The sequence below is a fragment of the Ovis aries genome, chromosome 17, assembly GCF_016772045.2.
Source record: "Ovis aries strain OAR_USU_Benz2616 breed Rambouillet chromosome 17, ARS-UI_Ramb_v3.0, whole genome shotgun sequence".
Taxonomy (NCBI): Eukaryota; Metazoa; Chordata; class Mammalia; order Artiodactyla; family Bovidae; genus Ovis; species Ovis aries.
This window is the reverse complement of record NC_056070.1, coordinates 29,028,555-29,048,287: the sequence shown is the minus strand read 5'-3', so window position 1 is coordinate 29,048,287 and position 19,733 is coordinate 29,028,555. Positions and strand designations below refer to the sequence as shown.

Below are 19,733 nucleotides of genomic sequence, written 5' to 3'. Positions count from 1 at the left end.
ATGGACATCTAGGTTGTTTCCATGTCCTGGCTATTATAAACAGTGCTGCGATGAACATTGGGGTACATGTGTCTCTTTCAATTCTGGTTTCCTCGGTGTGTATGCCCAGAAGTGGGATTGCTGGGTCATAAGGTAGTTCTATTTGCAATTTTTAAGGAATCTCCACACTGTTCTCCATAGTGGCTGTACTAGTTTGCATTCCCACCAACAGTGTAGGAGGGTTCCCTTTTCTCCACACCCTCTCCAGCATTTATTGCTTGCAGATTTTTGGATCGCAGCCATTCTGACTGGTGTGAAGTGGTACCTCATTGTGGTTTTGATTTGCATTTCTCTAATAATGAGTGATGTTGAGCATCTTTTCATGTGTTTGTTAGCCATCCGTATGTCTTCTTTGGAGAAATGTCTATTTAGTTCTTTGGCCCATTTTTTGATTGGGTCGTTTATTTTTCTGGAGTTGAGCTGCAGAAGTTGCTTGTATATTTTGAGATTAGTTGTTTGTCAGTTGCTTCATTTGCTATTATTTTCTCCCATTCAGAAGGCTGTCTTTTCACCTTGCTTATATTTTCCTTTGTTGTGCAGAAGCTTTTAATTTTAATTAGATCCCATTTGTTTATTTTTGCTTTTATTTCCAGCATTCTGGGAGGTGGATCATAGAGGATCCTGCTGTGATTTATGTCTGAGAGTGTTTTGCCTATGTTCTCCTCTAGGAGTTTTATAGTTTCTGATCTTACATTTAGATCTTTAATCCATTTTGAGTTTATTTTTGTGTGCGGTGTTAGAAAGTGATCTAGTTTCATTCTTTTTACAAGTGGTTGACCAGTTTTCCCAGCACCACTTGTTAAAGAGATTGTCTTTACTCCATTGTATATTCTTGCCTCCTTTGTCAAAGATAAGGTGTCCATATGTGTGTGGATTTATCTCTGGGCTTTCTATTTTGTTCCATTGATCTATGTGTCTGTCTTTGTGCCAGTACCATATTGTCTTGATGACTGTGGCTTTGTAGTAGAGCCTGAAGTCAGGCAAGTTGATTCCTCCAGTTCCATTCTTCTTTCTCAAGATTGCTTTGGCTATTCGAGGTTTTTGTATTTCCATACAAATCTTGAAATTATTTGTTCTAGTTCTGTGAAAAATGTGGCTGGTAGCTTGATAGGGATTGCATTGAATTTGTAAATTGCTTTGGGTAGTATACTCATTTTCACTATATTGATTCTTCCAATCCATGAACATGGTATATTTCTCCATCTATTAGTGTCCTCTTTGATTTCTTTCATCAGTGTTTTATAGTTTTCTATATATAGGTCTTTAGTTTCTTTAGGTAGATATATTCCTAAGTATTTTATTCTTTTCGTTGCAATGGTGAATGGAATTGTTTCCTTAAATTCTTTTCTACTTTCTCATTATTCGTGTATAGGAATGCAAGGGATTTCTGTGTGTTGATTTTATATCCTGCAACTTTACTATATTCATTGATTAGCTCTAGTAATTTTCTGGTGGAGTCTTTAGGGTTTTCCATGTAGAGGATCATGTCATCTGCAAACAGTGAGAGTTTTACTTCTTCTTTTCCAATTTGGATTCCTTTTATTTCTTTTTCTGCTCTGATTGCTGTGGCCAAAACTTCCAGAACTATGTTGAATAGTAGCGGTGAAAGTGGACACCCTTGTCTTGTTCCTGACTTTAGGGAAATGCTTTCAATTTTTCACCATTGAGGATAATGTTTGCTGTGGGTTTGTCATAGATAGCTTTTATTATGTTGAGATATGTTCCTTCTATTCCTGCTTTCTGGAGAGTTTTTATCATAAATGGATGTTGAATTTTGTCAAAGGCCTTCTCTGCATCTATTGAGATAATCATATGGTTTTTATTTTTCAATTTGTTAATGTGGTGAATTACATTGATTGATTTGTGGATATTGAAGAATCCTTGCATCCCTGGGATAAAGCCCACTTGGTCATGGTGTATGATCTTTTTAATGTGTTGTTGGATTCTGATTGCTAGAATTTTGTTGAGGATTTTTGCATCTATGTTCATCAGAGATACTGGCCTGTAGTTTTCTTTTTTTGTGACATCTTTGTCAGGTTTTGGTATTAGGGTGATGGTGGCCTCATAGAATGAGTTTGGAAGTTTACCTTCCTCTGCAATTTTCTGGAAGAGTTTGAGTAGGATAGGTGTTAGCTCTTCTCGAAATTTTTGGTAGAATTCAGCTGTGAAGCCATCTGGACCTGGGCTTTTGTTTGCTGGAAGATTTCTGATTACCGTATCAATTTCCGTGCTTGTGATGGGTCTGTTAAGATTTTCGATTTCTTCCTGGTTCAGTTTTGGAAAATTGTACTTTTCTAAGAATTTGTCCATTTCTTCCACGTTGTCCATTTTATTGGCATACAACTGCTGATAGTAGTCTCTTATGATCCTTTGTATTTCTGTGTTGTCTGTTGTGATCTCTCCATTTTCATTTCTAATTTTATTGATTTGATTTTTCTCTCTTTGCTTCTTGATGAGTCTGGCTAATGGTTTGTCAATTTTATTTATCCTTTCAAAGAACCAGCTTTTGGCTTTGTTGATTTTTGCTATGGTCTCTTTTGTTTCTTTTGCATTTATTTCTGCCCTAATTTTTAAGATTTCTTTCCTTCTACTAACTCTGGGGTTCTCCAACTCTTCCTTTTCTAGTTGGTTTAGTTGTAGAGTTATCTTTTTTTTCTTTTGAGCATCTTGCCAGATGTCTAGCACTGTCTTAAACGATGGTAAGGTGAAAAGGGCTACATAAAGATCCACACTTTAAAGGAGCTTAAAAACTAGCAAAGTGATTAATATGCAAAGAATTAAGTACATTAAAGTGTTAAATATACTGTGACAGATAAATGTGCAGCTTATGGCTGAGGCACACAGGAAGGCATATCTGGTTGTACCTGGGGAGGAAGAAACCATAAGATGCAGAAAGTGATTTCTAGAAGATATGACACTTCTGAATCCTGAAAGCTGAGAAGATATTTATCAGGAAAAGGCATTTTAGGCATCAGGAACAATTTGAGCACAGGGAGGGATTTATGAAATAGCACAGCTTGTTTGGGTAACTGGGAATAGTTCAGGAAACTGAGATGAAGAGTGACAAGATACACAGTTAAGTAGCCAGGGGTCAGGTCATAGAAGACTTCATGTCAAGTTAAATAATTTCGATTATATCCCATAGGTATTTTGAAGTCATTGAAGGAGACTGACATGATCAGATTTTATTTCTGAAAGATCATTTTGATGACAGTATGAAAAAGGAAGATGGAGAAGAGGTAAGCCAATCTGGAGGTTCCTGCAGAAGCTCAGATGAGATGATGGACTGAGCAAAGGCAATAACGTAATGATGCAAAAGTGAAGGATCTGAGAGACACTTAGAAGGTAGAGTTGGGACAGAAAAGAATTTAGGATGCCTCCAAATTTTGTGAAGCAGAAACTGAATGGTGCCATTTATAAATACAAAGAGAAGATTCAAGAGATATTAATAACATGCTAAGTTTATTACCTCTGACTTATCTTGGTAGAGATAACCAAGAGATGTTTGAGCTACAAAAATTTAATAAGCTCTTATCTTTAGAGATTATGGAAGCTACAAAAGTGTACATAAGATGCAATAGGTCAGATTTCAACAATTTAGAGGCTTTCACATCATGTATAAACTTAATAAACACTGTTTCTACATTGAGAGCACACATGTAGTATGTAAGTCCTCAATAAATAAAAATAGATTACTAAGTTACAAATTCTTTATACGAAAACAGTTATCTATACCTGCTAATGAGATCATTCCTTAATGGCTAAAGTTTTTTTAAAAATAAACTCTGGTAATGCCTCTCTAATGAAAAGATACTATGAACCCTTACACAAATGCTTTTGAGTCAATCTTTACACTACACACTTTTACAAAGATAATACTGTTGTTCCCAAAAGACACACAAATGAAGTCCTTTCCTTCAAAGACTTCACAAGACAGATATAAAATCTGAGCACACATGGCCTGAAAAGTAATTATTTTCATGACTTAGCTGGGTATACATTATAAAGAAATATATATGACAGAAAAAATCATCTAAAGAAAAAAACAGCATAAAATCTCAGTTAAAAGGAATAAACGCTCAGTACATCCACAAGAAAAGAACAGTAAAAAATCTGCTGGAATGAATGAGAGAAGTATTCCTGGAGAAGGCAAGCTTAAACAAGATTTAGAAAATTATAAATTTTCTACAAAACAGAATAAAGGTCAAATGCAAAAAAGAAGGAATGGAAAGTTCTTCATGAGAAACAGCAAAATGACTATCGTATCTAACTGGAGGGTTGGGAAAGACCAGGTGAATGAAGCTTCTTTGAAACTAGGCTGACAAGTTTTGTCTGCTATGATTGGTATCATTAGAAACGCTTGAAAAGAAAAATGATAAAAGATTTAATTATAAGTTCATATGATTCTCATTTTTTTTGTATCATTAACATCAAATAACAAATTGAAACTAGTAAATTTTCAGTATAAGTATACACTTACACAAAGCTAGTGTTTAAAGAGTTTCTAATGTAGTTATTTTTGGCACAGATACACACATACAGGGTATCTCAAAACCTAAATTCTGGTAATATCAATATGCCCATCATTCAGAATCTGTCAAACTTGAAAGCAACATCCTTTTCCCTAAAAGAAGCATCTGCTTATCCTTCTGTTCTTTCAAGCCTGTGGCAGGAAAAGCAAGCATAGTTTTATGTATACAACTCTGAATTGCTTAGTGTTAAGCTATGTAATATTGTCAGTAAATATTATGGCAAAGTTGCTCATGGACAGTTAAACACTTAAGATGTTTTAGGCTTTATAAAACCAAAACTAGCTTTGTTAATCTGTAATCTCAATTTATAATCTGCAGACTCAGATGCCCCAAAACCAAATAACATAGTTGTCAAAAAACAATATATCCACTCATCATTCTTCAACGATCAACTTTCATTCTTGACTTCCTTACTGCTGTGAATACTGTTCGAGTCACGTTTAGAAACTCTCTAGAGTAGCAATTACAAAACACAAGTTCTAATTTAGCTCCTCCATGAATTTGTTGTGCAACCCTGGAAGACAATTTCTGAGACTTTGATTCAGTTTGGTTTCTTATATAAATTCAGGAAGTTGAGCTAAATGATTATTACGATACCTTTAGCCATAAAATTTCTTGATTCTTCCAATGTCCTTTAGCCCAGTATCAAAAGCCCAGTCTTTTTTTAAAGACTCTATATAGAGAAAATGGGCAGAACTTGGTGATATTGGGAGAAAGGGCATTAGAAGAATCATGAAATTTTATGGCTAGAGGTATCTTAATAATCATTTAGCTCAACTTCCTAAATTTATAGAAGAAATCAAACTGAACCATAGTCTCAGAAACTGTCTTGCATCATCATCATATTGGGCTTCCCAATATGGTGGCTCAGATGGTAAAGAATCTGCCTGCAATACAGGAAACCCGGGTTCAATCCAAGGGTGGGGAAGATCCTTTGGAGAAAGGAATGGCTACCCACTCCAGTATTCTTGCCTGGAGAATTCCATGGACAGTGGAGTCTGGCAGGCTACAGTCCATGGGGTTGCGAAGACTGAGACACGACTGAGCAACTAACACAACAACAACCATATTATAGTAGGTCTTTATGAACCAATTTTCTTATTCATTTTCCTTCCAAAATTTCCACACCCTGATTTATCCTACTGATATTATAAACCTCGTATTTTATTCTTTTCTTCCACTCTTTTCTGAACCTTGAATGCAGAGTTGAGTTAATCACACTATTCTTTCTGTGACTCCATGATCTGCCCATGACTATTAGCTGTGAAAAATCTGCTCTTATTTATTTTTATTTTCCTGTTCATTCCCAACCTCTCTCATTCCCCTTCATTTTTGTAGGTTCACATTAAAATATGACACATCTCTGGATATATACATATACTGGTAAAATATATATTATTATATACATGTATGTATTTTTGTGCCATAGATCCATATTTTTACTTTCTCAACATAACCTTGTTTTCTAGCTCTACCCTATGATTCTGTTACTACATCTTTACATGTAAATACATGTTTTTAAATGATGAACAGTATTCCACAGGATGCAATCACCATATTTTACTATCCTTCTCCCTATACTATTTCTGGACATGTTTTTATTTTATTCTTTAATAGTACATGCATGCACACATGCACAATACATGTGTGTGTATATACACACACACACAAATGTGTATATATATTACACACATACTTTAAAATTATTTTACATATATGAATATGTCATATATAACTAAAACATACATGTCCATAATCTATGCAATGTTGCTTAAAACATTTTAAATGTATATGAATTACATCATACTGTAATCGTCTTTTACCTTGTTATATTCCACAGTATTAACCTGCATTTTCCTGATTGCTATATTTTTGAAATGTTTGTTCATATCCTTTGCCCAATAGCATATGGATTTTTATTTATTTTTATTGATGCTTAGGCAATGTATGCTCAACACTAATGCACTGTCAGCTGCACGCTTTGCAAATGTCTTCATTTGACGTATATTAATTTTTATAATGCAAGTTTTACATTTTAACATACTCAAATCAATTTTTACCTTTTTGGCTTGCGTTTAAATTTTGATTAAGAAGTACTTCCCCAGCAAAATTTATTAAAGGGAGATTTTTTTGTTTTGCTTTGTTCTTCTCTAGCACTTATTGCCTCTTAACATACTAAGATGTCATGTTTATTGTCTGCCTGCTCCTGCTAGATGTAAGTTCCAAAAAGACAGAGGTCTTTAGCTGTACTGTACATTGATGCATCCCATGGGTAGAGTCTGGCACATAGCTGATGCTTGCTAAATATTTATTGAAATAATGGATTCAATGTTTTAGAGAGGTGTGTTAAATCAAGCTGTTAATCACATAAATCACATCTTTTATATGAGTTAAATCTTTATTAAACTTATATTTAACAGATAAAGATTGTATCAGTGTTAAAATCTTTACTAGCATTATGGATTTGCTCTACGCCTTGTGTTTCTGTCAGTTTATGCTTTAGTATCTACATTTTTTATGATAAAACAATTTTAAAAACATGTTTTAAAAAATGTATATAACAAAAGATTCAATCAAATTGGCCTTTCTTCTAAACATCCTAAATTAGATAAGATTCATTTTAATTTCTTTAGTAGTATTAAAGTTTTATTTAATCACTATAAATAATAATAATATCTAACACTAACTATATGTATTTACTGTTCTAAAACTGCTCTAAGTGTAATGTCTGATGAATAGGTAGCCTATAAAAAGGCTACTAAATATTCTATTAAATAGTAGAAAGTGAATTTAAGAATTTAACTAATAAATATAGCACATCCCTAGTAGTATACTATACAATGTTATGGTTGATAATATTGATATGATATTCATATTATCTATAAGTAAAAAAAAAATAGGCTATTAGTGTGTATACCACTTCCCTTTTTTTACTAAAATATTTAAATACACAAACCTAAGTTATACATTTAAGAAGTTAATAATGCTGCTGCTGCTGCTAAGTCGCTTCAGTCGTGTCCGACTCTGTGCGACCCCATAGACGGCAGCCCATCAGGCTCCTCGATCCTGGGATTCTCCAGGCCAAGAATACTGGAATGGGTTGCCATTTCCTTCTCCAATGCATGAAAATGAAAAGTGAAAGTGAAGTCACTCAGTCGTGCCCAACTCTTAGCGACCCCTTGGACTGCAGCCCACCAGGCTCCTCCGTCCATGGGATTTTCCAGGCAAGAGTACTGGAGTGAGGTGCCATTGCCTTCTCCGAAGAAGTTAATAATAGTTACCTCTAAATAATGGAATTATGAGATTTTTATTTTCCACTTGAGTTGCATAATGACTTTGTCTGGTCTTTGTCTAAGCTTCTAAGATGGGGCATATAAACCCTTAACTTCCCAAGTAAAGGCAATGTCTTTAGCATAAACTCAGGGGTAGTCTCAAGTAATGAACTGATTCATGGAAGGCACCTAGAGAGTTTCAGGATGGGAGGAGGTCTACTAGAAGGACCAACCATGTAACTACAGAGTTGGAGCTTTGAGCCATGTGATATAGGCCTGACCTCCTGACCCTCGGGGAAGGAAGGAGATCTGGAGATTAAGTTCAATCAAGTGATCAATGATTCATTCAATTAGTCATAACACTTAAAATTCAGAAACTGATTCACATAGGATTTTGCTCTTTGATGCAGTCATCATAAATTTCACTTAATTGTCATGTACACTTGTCTACATTTAATATAAAGCATGCTCAGCCACTCAGTTCTGTCCAGCTCTTTGTGACCCTTTGCATTGTAGCCCACCAGGCTCCTGTGTCCACATGATTCTCCAGGAAAGAATGCTGGAGTGGGTTGCCATGCCCTCCTCCAGGGCATCTTCCTGAGCCAGGGATTGAACTGTGTCTCCTGGATTGCAGGCAGATTCTTCACCTGCTGAGCCATCAGAAAGGCCCAATACAGAGCATATGCACATAATAAAACCTCAGTAAAAACTTAGGACACTGAGGCTTAGGTGAGACTCCTGGTTGGTAAACACACTGATGTCCCAGGAGGGCGAAACACACTGATTCTATTGGGAGAGGACACGAAGCTCTGCTTTTGGGATCTTTCTAGATCTCACCCAAAAGTCTCTTCTTTTGGCTGGTTTTGTTTTATGTCCCTTGTAATAAAATTTTAATCACCAGTATGGTGCTTTCCTGAGTTCTCTGAGGCATTTTTGAGAACTATCAACCCTGGGGGTTTAGGGGGAACACCAACATATTTGCATTCAATTGATCAGAGAGGTGTGAGTGGCCTGGGGACCCCTGAACTTGTGGCTGGTGTCTGAGTTGAGTGCAGTCACACTGGGGACTGTGCTCTTAACCTATGGAGTCAGTATTACGTTCCTGTCAGAATTTTATTGCAATTTGATGTCTTCATACTATCCAAAGTGTTTTTATAATGGACTTACATTACTTTTATAATTTAAAAAACTTTCATTTTTTTTAAAAAAAAGATGATCTTGCAATTAAATAAATCATTACTATTTTAAATTGCAAAATCATTAACACTGAAAGAAATAAGAAATAAAAGCCCACAAGTAAAACTGTCTAGGGAGAAAGAAGGTAAATGTACTAAAATTTTAAAAGTTCATGAAGTTAATAAAACAAAAACATAAAGAGTGGTATATAAAACTTTGTAAAGTAGGTCTTTAAAAAACCCGATTAACGTATCTGCAGGGCAAAATACATGATGGTAGGAAAAACAATTGGAGAAGGAAATGGCAACCCACTTCAGTATTCTTGCCTGGAGAATCCCAGGGACGGAGGAGCCTAGTGGGTTGCCATCTATGGGGTTGCAGAGTCGGACACGACTGAAGTGACTTAGCAGCAGCAGGAAAAACAAACTAAATAGCAAGACTCATTTAACAAACAGTAACTGTATTTTTTGTAGAATATAAATATACAATTTAAAGATATTTCTATATGACAGCATCATAGTACAGAACCTTATATGACTATACTTCTGAATTTTAAGTATTATGACTAGGGGGAGTGAAAAGTGAAAAAATGTTTATTTTGGTCATTTAGAGTTTATCCTCTGAAGTCTATTAATGCAATGACTATTAAACCACTGGGTCATAATATATGTACGGTATTAAGCTGAGTGATTTTTAAAAACCCCTTACTAGCTGCCTTCTCCTCCCTTCCCCGGTCTCACTTCCCTACTTTTCTACTGCTGTTCACTGGTCTTACCTCTAAATAACGTACATGCTTTGAAACTCTTAGGGTCTGCTTAGAAGGGAATTCAAAGAAAAATATGTGTAGAAACAAATTTTTAAGAGGACTGATTTTTTTCTATAAGCACTGGATTTGCCAGCATGGGACATCCTTTCACATATATGTATTATTGTTGCCTCCTGACTAACATTCCTGATTTCAGTCTCTTCAGACTCAAAAGACCATGCACATGAGAAGTAACTGACAGAAGTTTAAAAGGGAGGGAAAAAAAAAAAAAAACCATTCATGGAAAGAACTATGACATCATCACTTCCACTGAAGAAAAGTAATTATTGTAACAAAAATTATTTTTGACAATACCTAAGTTGTTTTCGGAGTTGCTCGATTTCCGCACTTTGTTCAGTTACTGTTTTCAGAAAATGTTGATTAGTCTGCCACAAGAAAAAAAAAAGAAAGAAACATTTAGTATTAGAACATTTAAAACTCTATGCCAGACTAACTGCAGGGTATGTAAGTGAAAAAAATGAACTCATGATAATGATTAGATTTTTAATGATAAAATATAGCCCTAGCCCTCTTTCCTTGCCTTCCCTATTTCAGCAGATACCTGCTTTATTTCACACTACCTGTATTTACATTTCTGCATCTCCTGATTTTTTCCAGCCTTCTAAGCCTCCTTTGCTCACCTAAAGAGCAAAGTCTTTCTGTGTAGTCTTTTTCTATGTAGACGACTACAGATGGTGTAGAATTCATGTCCCCAGCCTGTTCCAGAAGAGCCCAAAACAATGAATGAAGGAAATCGGTAGGTAAAAATCCCAAATTCCCACGCCCTATGGTAGAATAACTCTGAGCCTGTTTATAAACTGGCTTCCAGAGTTCATTGTAGGATTAAGTTTCAGTTACCCACAGGGTTAATTTGCTTGACTGATAAAAATCCTTTATTGGCTGCCTTGTTCTCCTTTCCTAGCCTTATTTCTCCACTCCCCTACTGGTTTTTCCTGGTATTACTGCCCAATAAATTATATACTTTGGGACGCTTTCCTCAAGGTCTGCTAATGCTAAAGGAAGATATGAAACAGCTTTCCAAGTGTACAAAAACTCTTTTTCTAAGGGAATTATCTTCCATAAGTGCTGGTTTTACCATGACGGTACAAATTCCTTATCATTGCCATTAGCTATATGCCTTAAAGGCAACGTCATATAAATTATTACCTTCTAACCGATAGTCTTGTTTTCAGTCTCTTCCCATTTTAACAGATCATTCACACCTCTCTCCAAGTAAAGTCCCTGAAGCAGTTTTCACTGAGCTTTTTCCATACTCTACCCAATTTCATGGACTTCCTATTTTAAATACACTTTTGTAATATCCCTCTACTTGGGATGTCCTCATTCTGCCAGCATTCAGCACTCCATACCCCACGTGGTTCACTCACTCTTAAGACAAAACTGTTTCCTTTTTGCATTTTGATAAAACTTTATATATACTTTCATAATGTACACTGCAGCACATTTAGGTACTGTATTTAAAGTTTAATATTCCTTGTTACAACATGAGCCTATTTTTGAAAACCACTTCCACTCAGAACTGCCAGCATCTTGCACATGATTCAGTACTTTCTAAGTACTTGTACCTTTGAGGAATGAATGAACCCCTAATTAAGACATGAAAGAGAGCCTGAGGACTACATCTTTACCTTGGGAAGTGGACAACTCCAGTACAGAATTCAGTATTTAATTCACAGGCTACAATTTAAGAGACCATCAAGGCATACAGAGAAAGGATAGAATAATGAGAGGTAGGTGAATTAAAAAGTTAAAACAGAAAAGTGGATGTGACATAGGGCATAATCTATGCAAGACATATGATTATATAGCTGAAAGGCTGACTCGAAAATGAAATGATTTTGTTCTATGTTATTTCAAAAGATAAAATCACACATCAGTGGGAGGAAATCTGGTAAAAAGATTTTAGCTTTCTAATAATTAGCATTCAAAGGAACAGGCTCTTTGAGGGAAATGGAAAGATCTCTTACAAGGAAAGGGTATTAAAAGCAGTCACTAGAGAGGATCATCTAAACTGAAAAGCATTTAATAGAAGGATGCCTGTATCATTTGAGGGACTAGATGATCTTTAATATCAATTCAAATTCTCCTGTGAAGCTATCTCAATGACTCAGCCCAAAATGATTCATGTTTCTGAATTCCTTTATAATGTTTGTAATGTACCATTAATGCTTTATTATAACTTATATAGTCGCTGAACTGGCATAACTAGTGCTTGCATTTTTTTTTTACTATATGTGAGCACCTTAAAGGTAGATTATGTAATTAGCGGAAGTATACATTAGGATTGTGAATTTTAAGAAGCTAGTGTAGGGAACAATCACATATAACCTGCTAGCAAGCCTATTAAGAGCTCAACAATTACATCTGAATATGGCTTTATGATGTTACATATTTGTGATCACAAAGAAAATTATGTACTATATCAATAATACAGAATTTGGAGATTCATAAAGGACCCTGGAAGTCTCCCTTTCAATCACCAATTATTTCCAATGTCATTCCTATTCTACCAGTTAGACAGGGGCTCTGTGAACAGATGCACATTTCTCTTCAACTAGAGAACCCATGACAGTGGAAGGAACTTAGTATGCAATTGACAAATATTTCTGGGTTAGAGATGAATAAATATCAAGAAAAATATGCTTTCAGTAAAGACAATCTGTAGGAAACATAAACTCTTATTATATCTATAGTAATAATAAATAAACATATTTTTAGGTATCATTTAGTTCAGGGCATTTTACATTCTGCCTATTACTAAACTACACTGCTTGTGAAAGATTTTATTCATTGTTATATACTCATCAACTTTCTGTACATATATAGGAATCTATTCGTTTAAGAGTTTATTCATATAATCAGAAAAATTTTTAATGGAAATTATTTGATTTTGACTCAAATTTCCTTCTATGACCATGCTCTGAATGCTCTTGAGATTTACAAAATCTTTACAATCACTTAACATTTAGATTTAGTAGAGTCTTATTTATATATACCTTAATGTATGATGTATTAAGACAAACTCTTAAAAAATTTCTCTTAGCATTTTTCTTTAACCACAGGATAGTCTTTTCTTTGCTCTTTATAACATAAATGCTTCATCCAACTTTCATTTCTGTATCTCTTTTATTATATCCATAGTCTATTATTCTTAGTTTTGGTCTGTTGTTATGAACACCTTACAATTTTTTTTTCTTTTTTTGGGTGGGGGGGCTTCCCTGGTGGCTCAGATGGTAAAGAATCTGCCTGCAATGTGGGAGACCTATGTTCGATCCCTGGTTTGGAAAAATCCCCAGGAGAAGGGAATGGTTACCCTCTCCAGTATTCTGACCTGGAAAATTCCATGGGGTTGCAAAGTCAGACGTGACTGAGTGACTTTCACTCACTCACTAGAAATTTTTAAAGTATGTCCTGTAAATATTTACATAGCTTTCTATGACTTTCATCAGAATAATTTAGGGTTGAATATAATAAAATATGGGCACTGTGGTATAAAATTCCAAAGGATTATGTAATAGCACACTTTTAGGAAATACTGAAAGAAAGAATAAGCAATTGTGATGTTAGGTTAAATTATTCAATGTCATGTAGAAATAAGACTTCTTAATTAAGAAAATCAGTCATCATTTTATTTTGGAGCACTTTAGTACTATTTTAAAACTCTAAGAAGCACATTATTAAAAATAAGTGATTAGAAGTTTCCAATATTAACATAAATAGGGAGAAATTTAGTATTTTTTACATGGTTAAAGGAGAAATTTTTAAAAGTAGAATAAAATTGATTGGATAAACTTACTTTTAATGGCACAACTCCACTCTTAAACAAAGACATTTTCATTAGGAACTAACAAGGATTAGCAAGGTAACTAAGCAAAACGAAGAAAGGAAAGAGAGGAATTGTCTGAGATGTCATAATCCTATTACTCAACAATCAGGTAAAATAAAATTCCAAGACGGAAAACAAAACAAAACAAAAACAACAATAAAAAAGAAATGTGTGTGTGTAGGGGTTAAAGAGCAGAACTGGGAAGGCTAATTCTACTTCTTTTGGGAAAAATTAAAGGGAAATTAAGGTGTAGCAATTCAGGTGATGGGTGGTCAATCAACTAACAAGTGGTTCTCAGTGGCCTACTGGTTTTAACCATTTGGGCTACTCATTTCTCTAGCAGTTCCACCATTCTTAGTTGATACCTTACCATATTTTAGAAGAAACGCTAAGAATAAAGAATGAACCCTACTCTTGAGGTACTCACAGTCTAGATTACGCTCAGGAGATCGTACCAAGAATCCTAAGAGCACTTTCAGATTAGAATATATTTCAGATAGATGTTAGTTTTAGATCTCTAGAACCCACTGTAAACTCCCATGTCACGCTACTGAATCCAAAAGACAAGACAGATAAAAAGAAGAGTACTGCCTACCTACGTTAATTTCACGTTTTTTATCTTGTTGATTTACCTTAGCAAAAATACAACTACTTACAGTGACAATTTCTAATTTATGTAAAAAGTGCACTAAATGGATGTTTTCACTTACCATTTCTACATTCTCATTAGTAACATGAAGATGCTTGGTCAGCTGCTGAAAACTTGTCAGCTGATCCTATAGCAGGAAGAAAGGGTACATAAATAACATTGTGTTTAAAACCCATATTTAAAATTAGACTAAAATCAAGTCTAAAATTATTATGGCTAAATCTAGAGGACATCACTTGCATTTCTTTCAACAAGTACTGTGAGATCAATAGTCAAAGAAATAAAAAGAAACAAATGTTTAATGCCTACAAAATTAAATAAGTTGACAATGTGGAAACTAATGTGGCTAATTATTTTATGTGAAATCATTATTTCAAGTCTCTTATCCTCATCCATCAGAGGGCAGACAGAATTAAAACCACAATCACAGAAAACTAACCAAACTGATCACATGGATCACAAACTTGTCTAACTTAATGAAACTATGAGTCAGGCCATGTCGAGCCACCCAAGATGGACGGATCACGGTGGAAAGTTCTGACAAAAAGTGGTCCACTGGAGAAGGGAATGGCATATCACTTCAGCATTCTTGCCTTGAGAAACCCATGAACAGTATGAAAAGGCAGAGAGATATGACGCTGAAAGATGAACTCTCTCATGAACTAATGAAAGATGAACCAATAGGCTGCTGAAGAAGACCAGAGAAATAGCTCCAGAGGGAATGAAGAGGTGGAGCCAAAGCAGAAACAACGCCCAGTCGCGGATGCGTCTAGTGGTGAAAGTAACATCTGATGCTATAAAAAGCAACATTCCATAGGAACCTGGAATGTTAGGTCCATGAATCAAGGTAAACTGGAAATGGTCAAACAGGAGATGGCAGAGTGAACACCGACATTTTAGGAAACAGTGAACTAAAATGGACTGGAATGGGCGAATTTAATTCAGATGATCATTGTATCTACTACTGTGGGCAAGAATCCCTTAGAAGAAAAAGAGTAGCCTTCATAGTCAAAAGAAGAGCCCGAAATGAAGTACCTGGGTGCAATCTCAAAACAGAATGATCTCTATTCATTTCCAAGGCAAACCATTCAATATCACAGTAATCCAAGTCTATGCCTCAATCACTAATGCCAAAGAAGCTGAAGTTGAATGGTTCTATGAAGAACTACAAGACCTTCTAGAACTAACACCAAAAAAAGATGTTCTTTTCATCACAGGGGACTGGAATGCAAAAGTAGGAAGTCATGAGATATCAGGAGTAACAAGCAAGTTTGGCTGTGGAGTAAAAAATGAAGCAGGGCAAAAGCTAACAGAGTTTTGCCAAGAAAATACACTGGTCATAACAAACACCCTCTTCCAACAACAAAAGAGATAACTCTACAAATGGACATCATCACGTGGACAATACTGAAATCAGACTGATTAAATTCGCTGTGGTCGAAGATGGAGAAGTTAGCAAAAACAAGACCTGGAGCTGACTGTAGCTCAGATCATGAACTCCTTATTACAAAATTCAGACTTAAATTGAAGAAAGTAGGGAAAACCACAAGGCCATTCAGGTATGATCTAAATCAAATCCTTTATGATTATACAATGGAAATGACAAATAGACTCAAAGGATTAGATATGATAGAGTGCCTGAAGAAATATGGATGGAGGTTTGTGGCATTCATTGTACAGGAGGTAGTAAAAAAAAAAACTACCTCTACGAAAAAGAAATGCAAAAGGCAAAATGACTGTCTAAAGAGGCCTTACAAATAACTGAGAAAAGAAGAAAAGCAAAAAGGCAAAGGAGAAAAGGAAAGATATATCCACTTGAATGTAGAGTTCTAAAAACAGAAAGGAGAAAGAATTCCTAAGAGAACAGTGGAAATAGAGGAACAGAACAGAATGGGAAAGCCTAGAGATCTCTTCAAGAAAATTAGAGATACCAAGGAAACATTTCATACAAAGATGGTACAATAAAGGACAGAAATGGGATGGACCTAACAGAAGTAGAGGATATTAAGAGGTGGCAAGAATACACAGAAGAACATTACAAAAGAGATCTTCAGTTCAGTTCAGTTGCTCAGTCGTGTCTGACTCTGTGACCCCATGAATCGCAGCATGCCAGGCCTCCCTGTCCATCACCAACTCCTGGAGTTCACTCGGACTCACGTCCATCGAGTCTGTAATGCCATCCAGCCATCTCATCCTCTGTCGTCCCCTTCTCCTCCTGCCCCAATCCCTCCCAGCATCAGAGTTTTTTCCAATGAGTCAACTCTTCGCATGAGGTGGCCAAAGTACTAGAGTTTCAACTTTAGCATCATTCCCTCCAAAGAAATCCCAGGGCTGATCTCCTTCAGAATGGACTGGTTGGATCTCCTTGCAGTCCAAGGGACTCTCAAGAGTCTTCTCCAACACCACAGTTCAAAAGCAGCAATTCTTCAGCGCTCAGCTTTCTTCACAACCAAATCTAACATCCATACATGACCACAGGAAAAACCATAGCCTTGACTAGATGGACCTTAGTTGGCAAAGTAATGTCTCTGCTTTTGAATATACTATCTAGGTTGGTCATAACTTTTCTTCCAAGGAGTAAGCGTCTTTTAATTTCATGGCTGCAATCACCATCTCCAGTAATTTTGGAGCCCCCCAAAATAAAGTCTGACACTGTTTCGCTGTTTCCCCATCTATTTCATCTATTTCCCATGAAGTGATGGGACCGGATGCCATGATCTTCGTTTTCTGAATGTTGAGCTTTAAGCCAACTTTTTCGCTCTCCTGTTTCACTTTCATGAGGAGGCTCTTCAGCTCCTCTTCACTTTCTGCGATAAGGGTGGTGTCATCTGCATATCTGAGGTTATTGATATTTCTCCTAGAAATCTTGATTCCAGCTTGTGCTTCTTCCAGCCCAGCGTATCTCATGATGTACTCTGCATAGAAGTTAAATAAGCAGGGTGACAATATACAGCCTTGACGTACTCCTTTTCCTATTTGGAACCAGTCTGTTGCTCCATGTCCAGTTCTAATTGTTGCTTCCTGACCTGGATACAGATTTCTCAAGAGGCAGGTCAGGTGGTATGGTATTCCCATCTCTTTCAGAATTTCTCACAGTTTATTGTGATCCACACTGTCAAAGGCTTTGGCATAGTGAATAAAGCAGAAATAGGTGTTTTTCTGGAACTCTCTTGCTTTTCCATGATCCAGAGGATGTTGGCAATTTGATCTCTGGTTCCTCTGCCTTTTCTAAAACCAGCTTGAACATCAGGGAGTTTCACGGTTCACGTATTGCTGAAGCCTGGCTTGGAGACTTTTGAGCATTACTTTATTAGCATGTGAGATGAGTGCAATTGTGCCGTAGTTTGAGCATTCTTTGGCATTGCCTTTCTTTGGGATTGGATGAAAACTGACCTTTTCCAGTCCTGTGGCCACTACTGAGTTTTAATGAACCAGATAACCACGATGCTGTGATCAGTCACCCAGAGCCAGACATCTCTGGGTGCAAAGTCAAGTGGGCATTAGGAAGCATCACTATAAAGAAACTTCGTGGAAGTGATGGAATAGCAGCTGAGCTACTGCAAATCCTAAAAGATGATGCTGTCAAAGTGCTACACTCAATATGCCGGCATATTTGGAAAATTCAGCAGTGGCCACAGGACTGGAAAAGGTCAGTTTTCCGTCCAAACCCAAAGAACAGCAATGCCAAAGAAAGTTCAAACTACCACACAATTGCACTCATTTCACATGCTAGCAATGTAATGTTCAAAATTCCCCAAGCCAGGCTTCAGCATTATGTGAACTGAGACCTTTCAGATGTTCAAGCTAGATTTAGAAAAGGCAGATGAACCAGAGATCAAATTGGCAATATCCACTGGATCATAGAAAAACCAAGAGAATTCCAGAAAAACTCAACTTCTGCCTCATTGACTACACTAAATACTTTGACTCTACTGATCACAACAAACTGTGGAACATTCTTTAAAGAGATGGAAATACCAGACTACCTTACCTGCCTCCTGCAAAACTAGTATGCAGGTCAAGAAATAGAACAGGACATGGAACAACAGACTGGGTCAAAATTGGGAAAGGAGTACTCTGCTTATTTAACGTATATGCAGAGTACATCATGCGAAATGTCAGGTTGGATGAGGCACAAGCTGGAATCAAGATTGCTGGGAGAAATATCAATAACCTCAGATATGCAGATAACACTACTCTTATGGTAGAAAGTGAAGAGCAACTGAAGAGCCTCTTGATGAAGGTGAAAGAGGAGAGTGAAAAAGCTGTCTGACAACTCAACATTCAAAAAATGAAGATCATGGCATCTAGTCCCATCACTTCATGCCAAAGAGATGGGGAAACGATGGAAACAATGACAGGCTTTATTTTCCGGGGCTACAAAATCACTGCAGATGGTGACTGTAGCCACAAAATTAAAAGATGCTTTCTCCTTGGAAGAAAAGCTATGACAAACCTAGAAAGCATATTAAAAAGCAGAGACATCACTTTGCCAACAAAGGTCCGTCTAGTCAAAGCTACGGTTTTTCCAGTAGTCATGTATGGATGTGAGAGTTGGACCACAAAGAAGGCTGAACGCCAAAGAATTGATGCTTCTAAACTGTGGTATTAGAGAAGACTCTTGAGAGTCCCTGGGACTGCAAGGAGATCAAACCAGTCAATCTTAAAGGAAATCAGTTCTAAATATTCATTAGAAGGACTGATGCTGAAGCTGAAGCTCCAATACTTTGGCAACCTGATGCAAAGAGCTGACTCATTAGAAAAGACCCTGATGATGGGAAAGACTGAAGGTAGGAGGAGAAGTGGACGACAGACGTTGAGATGGCTGGATGGCATCACCGACTCAATGGACAGCTTGACTTTGAGCAAGCATGGGGAAGTGGTGAAGGACAGGGAAGCCTGTTGTGCTGCTGTCCATGGGGTAATGACTGAGCAGCGGACATGACTAAGTGACTGAACAACATCAAATTATTTCTAGAAATCAATCCATCAGGAGACAGGTATGATATAAACACCTTGTCCAATATTGAAAAACCACATTCAAACCTGTTTAAAACAAACCATGGCACAGTTATTATTGTACCTTTTCCTCTTCTCATGAGTCTCATGGTTTGACTGCCCCACAAGTTTTAAACCTTTTGATTATCTACTATGACCAAATTAAATATCATATGTGCAGGTGACATAAAGTTGGGAGGAGGTGTTAATATGTCAGATGACAGATTTAAAGCTTGATAGCTAGAGCTTCAAATAAAGACAAAGTATTATCTGTAAGGTCTATGCAAACAGCAACAGTAACAACTAAAACCCCCTAAAAACCCTAACTTCAAAGCTGTACCATAAAAATGATCATATTCAGGTGGAAAACAAAACCTAATGGCTTAGTTTACTGATCTAAATGAAGAAACAGCCT

At 36.4% G+C, this 19,733-nt stretch overlaps 1 protein-coding gene across 5 annotated transcripts in view; it reads right to left on the bottom strand.

Annotated features, from left to right (window-relative positions):
- LOC101108690 (sodium channel and clathrin linker 1) overlaps positions 1–19,733 on the bottom strand; it is a 183,321-nt gene that overhangs the window by 63,552 nt on the left and 100,036 nt on the right. For all 5 annotated transcript variants that reach the window (XR_009596990.1, XR_009596991.1, XM_060401008.1 and 2 more), the window contains exons 8-9: positions 14,382–14,447; positions 10,140–10,210 (exon numbers count right to left, since the gene is read on the bottom strand). Coding sequence is in view for 3 of the 5 variants with exons in the window: in XM_060401008.1 (XP_060256991.1) it covers positions 10,140–10,210; positions 14,382–14,447 (137 nt within the window). In the remaining 2 variants the exon portion in view is untranslated. The remainder of the gene's footprint in view (positions 1–10,139; positions 10,211–14,381; positions 14,448–19,733) is intronic.